The 4,145-nt window shown below is 42.8% G+C and overlaps 1 protein-coding gene across 1 annotated transcript; it reads right to left on the reverse strand.

Moving 5' to 3' along the window:
* Positions 1-650: 650 nt before the first annotated feature.
* On the reverse strand, positions 651-2,504 carry Fibin (fin bud initiation factor homolog). The gene has a single exon (XM_005364057.2). It carries the CDS (start codon positions 2,144-2,146, stop codon positions 1,493-1,495), a length of 654 nt encoding a protein of 217 aa, XP_005364114.1. The 5' UTR covers positions 2,147-2,504; the 3' UTR covers positions 651-1,492.
* Positions 2,505-4,145: the final 1,641 nt, after the last annotated feature.

The raw sequence follows: 4,145 nt of genomic DNA on the forward strand, positions 1-4,145 counted from the left end.
ATATCATACTTGTTCTGATTTTCTTTCCCTCATTCTTTTCAGAATAAAGAAGGAAGCCCTTTAAGGTACTCTTTATTTTTCCCTGGACACAAATCTACACAGTCAATAATAAATACTACTCTGCGGGAACAGAAGCATGTGAACTCTTGTGTACCTTGTGTGTGGTTGTACGGGAAAAGAAAGCATATTTAAGGCGGTGATGAGTATTAGGCCAGGATAATTGAAATGAAATGCATTTTCATATTTTGAGCCATTTAATTTAAGAGCACAGAACTAGTTTTCAAGTTGTTAAGCATCACCAACTCTGAAAGTATATAATGCTGCCTCTCTATCCCGAGAGTACAGTAGATGGAGGTCTTTCTGACACTCTTCCAATCTTAAAGTGGAGAAATGTAAGATTTCCCAGCAGAAGAGGAGAAATCAAATGTACAATTCGGGTACAGGCTAGGTTCTTATCTCCCTAGCTGGGATGATGTCTGTGAGCAGGAAGGGTGGGATGATCCACCATACACTATCCTCCTTTATTTCATCCTCATTATGTAGTCTGGTAAAATGGCTTCACTCTGCCTTCTCTCTTCTTTGCCCTGGTCCCTCTTTGAAATATGGAGATTAAAGATGAAAATTAGAAAGTAAGCCAGTATTATATGAAAACATATTTATTGACTGAATAATAAAACTTAGGTTAAGGGGTTTCTAGAATTAGACTTCCCCCTTGAAATATAAGTTTCCAATATGCAAAAAGAAGCAATACTTCCCTATCCCAAAAAGAAAGAATACACTGGAAGCCTAAATCATAGACAGTGAGGGGTGTATTTCAGCAGTCTGTTTCTTTGATGGTACAGCGAAACACGCAGCAGATCCACATCGTGTGTGTGGGCAACCGCCCCAAAGCTTTGCTGTCTCAAATGCTGCATCCTCAATTTACACAATCCCACAGGGGAACCTTGAGCATTTTGCTGCTGGCGATTCGCAAGTAAGCTCTCAATAACACTCTTACAACAAAACAAAACTCAGAACATGGTAAATAAATAAGAGCCAGAGGAGACTCAAGCAACTTCCTCGGCTGGCAAATGTGCCACAGACCTGGAAGCTCATTTGAAAAGCAGGCACCTCTGCCTTCAGAGACCAAAGAGAAGGCTGAAGAAGCAGTATAGCTATCCACCAATCCCTCCCACCCCCTTCAATGTGTCCACACAATCCTCAGGATGAGGAAGGTTAATCAGTCCTCCCACACAAAATACATCCTTTAGATGGGGCTGAAAGAAAAGATTCTGTAGAGCTATGAAGTCCCTTAAGAAAAATACCCCAGGGATTACTTTAAAACTTTTTTTTAAACCGGTGAAAAATCTTCAGTAATAACATAAATAATGCACAAAACTAAACCAAAATCAGAGTGACTCAACCTCTTAAAATTTTCATTCTTTTCAAAAGACAACTTCAGACGCATGTTAAAAGTGCAAACCTGGATAAAATAAAAGTTACAATGGAAAATTTAGCCCGTCCTCTGTCCCCCACCCTCCAGATAGTCGCTTTTCAGTCGACCTAGCCGGGTCCCATGGCTCCTAATGGTGAGTGCCAGCAGCTCGTATTTGTCTCTGAGTCCCACTGAGATGTCCAGCGTCTCCTTCAGCAAGGACTTGGTGTGGACCAGCATCCCCAGGAAGTCCTCGTTGAGTCTGCTTTCCTGCCGGCTATCCTGCTCCTGGCCCTGCTTGAACTTGCTTTCCAGTTCAGTGAGGGACTTGTCAGAGTTGGAATAGGCATCCCCAATCTGGTGGGACTCCCGCCTCAGGTATTTGCCATAGCTCTCTTCTCCATCAAGATCGTAGGAGATGCTTTTGCTGATGCCCTCCAGGACGCGCCCGGCATCCTCCACCTGGCGGCCCAGCACTGTGAACTCCTCTCGAAGGGTGAGGCTCAGCAAGCTACTGGCTTGGCCCCCTTCCCCCTGGGAGCAGCGCCGGCGATCACTCACCCTGAAGAGCAGCTGGCATTTCTCTGGGTCATCATTCTCCTCGTAGTCTCCATCAGGCACGAAGTAATGATGCAGAGTCCCGTTAGACATTTCTGGGTACAGGGGACCATCAAAGTAGCCTCGACACAGATGGCAGAAGAAACCCATCCAGATCAACTTCGGGAACATCATTCTGGATATTTGGGAGAAGAGTTTTAGTTCAGGAACAAGGAAAGGGGTCCCCCCTGGGAGTCAGTGGCTCCCAGTGATTGCGCCCTCCTCAGGGTCAGCCAGCTCTCTTGCTGCTCTGTGATCCTGGTTTTCCCATAGGCTTCATGTGGCTCTGCGCAGCAGCTGTCGCGTTTTGCACCGGCTCCTCTCGTTCCCTGATTCTCTTTCTGCTGTGCTGCTGGACCTCAGCCTTGGCTTTCCGGCAGGATCGCCCTTCCCAAAGAGTGGGGACTTGGTGCTTGGGGCCCTGGCTCTGCGGCCACCTTTGGAGTTCCCTCTGGCTCCAGAGAGATGGAGCTAGTAGCTTAGAGAAGCTGCTCCTGCGTTCTGATGCTATTTCAACCCTTGGACTGGGTGGGAATACAGAGAGCGTTCCCTTTGGCTAAAGATATCCTGAGGATTGCAGGGCTCTCAAATTACAGCTCATTTCGTCACTTGGAAGCCAGGGAACAAGTTTGGAAAGAAAGCTCTCACCAGGTCCCCCATTAAAGGTACAGGGTATCTTTTCCAAGATCCGAAGAGGAGACACTGTACAATAGGCCTTAGCTTGAATGTGGGTATTAGAGGATGAATATAAACAAAACATCCAACTGATTAGTATGTTTAGGCAAGAGGTGATTGCTTTAGACATTCAATTACCAGGTAAGAGATATTTGTACTCATTTTCAAAACGTTTTCTTTGAGCACAAAATTCTAAGTATCAGAAATAGCAATTTTGTTCACAAATGGCTTAAAGTTTACTTTTAAAAACTAATACTTCAAAAACAGCATAGTGCATAGTTTCTAATCCAAATAAAGAAATTAGAAGTTTTCAGTTAAATCAATAAAAGGATAACTGAGACCACAGTGCAATCTATTAAACAAAATCCTACTAAGCCTTACTGAGTCCTTTATCTAGTATTTGACTACTGGGGGCTCCTGTCAGAGACTTACAAAGCTGGTATTTTTATCCGCAGGTAGAATGTTAAACAAATTGCTACTGTCTTATAGATTGTGGTTCAGTCATTAAGGTAAGGGTTTTAAAATTAAGTTAAAAAACTCATTTTCTTGAAAGGAAATAATTTACTGTAATTAATTCGTGCATACTAACATACCACAACTGGTTTAAAGAAGTAACTCAGATATTTGTCCAGCTCCCAGCTCTATAGCATGCCCATAAACATATATATTCAGAACACCATGTTCCATGTCCATTACAAAGTGATAGAACTCCTAATAGTGTTTAAGTTGTGGGTTCACGCTTTACATTTCTCTATCAAGGTCCTTTCTCTTTTTAATATTTACATAATTTGTCCATCACAACCAATTTCTTCAACTTGTACTTCTTGATTGAACTAATCCCTTTGTAAGTCTGCACTATTCTCGCACCACAAGGAAACCCTTACGGAGCTTGTCTCTGATTCTCCAGCTTTGGGAACAACAGCAGGCGAGTGAACTTGTAGATGGTGAGGCTGCTGTGTCTAGCAGAGCTTCAGGTACTGACTTAGGTGGGTGCGGCTCTCTTCTGAAGGACCCTGACACACATCAGAACATGTAGGACTTGGGATTTCAGCAATTTTAGTTTTTTATTTGTGAATTGATTGATAACCAGCCATTTGATAAGTCCTCCATTTGTTTAAATAGTTATTATACATCAAATTCCTTTTCCAGTATTGCAAACATATCAATGAACAATACTGGAAACAAATCATTACTTTCCTAGAGATTTTAATTTTGGAAGTGCAGAGAGAATTAAAGTAAAATAAATAAACTTCCGTTGTATATTGGATAATTTCAGGATCGTGGAGAAAAGAAACAGGAAATAGGTGGAAAATGGAATCAGGAAGCTTTTATTTCCATAGCTGCTTGCTATTTCTGCCTTGCAATGTAACTTTACCCCTCACAGTGAGTGCCCACTGTTCTGTAGCATCTCCCTTGGCACCATGGCAACGCGAGGGACAACTTTCATTGAGATGCACAC

Source organism: Microtus ochrogaster (genome assembly GCF_000317375.1).
Source record: "Microtus ochrogaster isolate Prairie Vole_2 chromosome 14 unlocalized genomic scaffold, MicOch1.0 chr14_random_1, whole genome shotgun sequence".
NCBI classification, from domain to species: Eukaryota; Metazoa; Chordata; class Mammalia; order Rodentia; family Cricetidae; genus Microtus; species Microtus ochrogaster.

Bases quoted from the DNA above. Each gene is read 5' to 3' on its own strand.
- Fibin (XM_005364057.2), bottom strand. From the start codon at position 2,146: ATGATGTTCCCGAAGTTGATCTGGATGGGTTTCTTCTGCCATCTGTGT.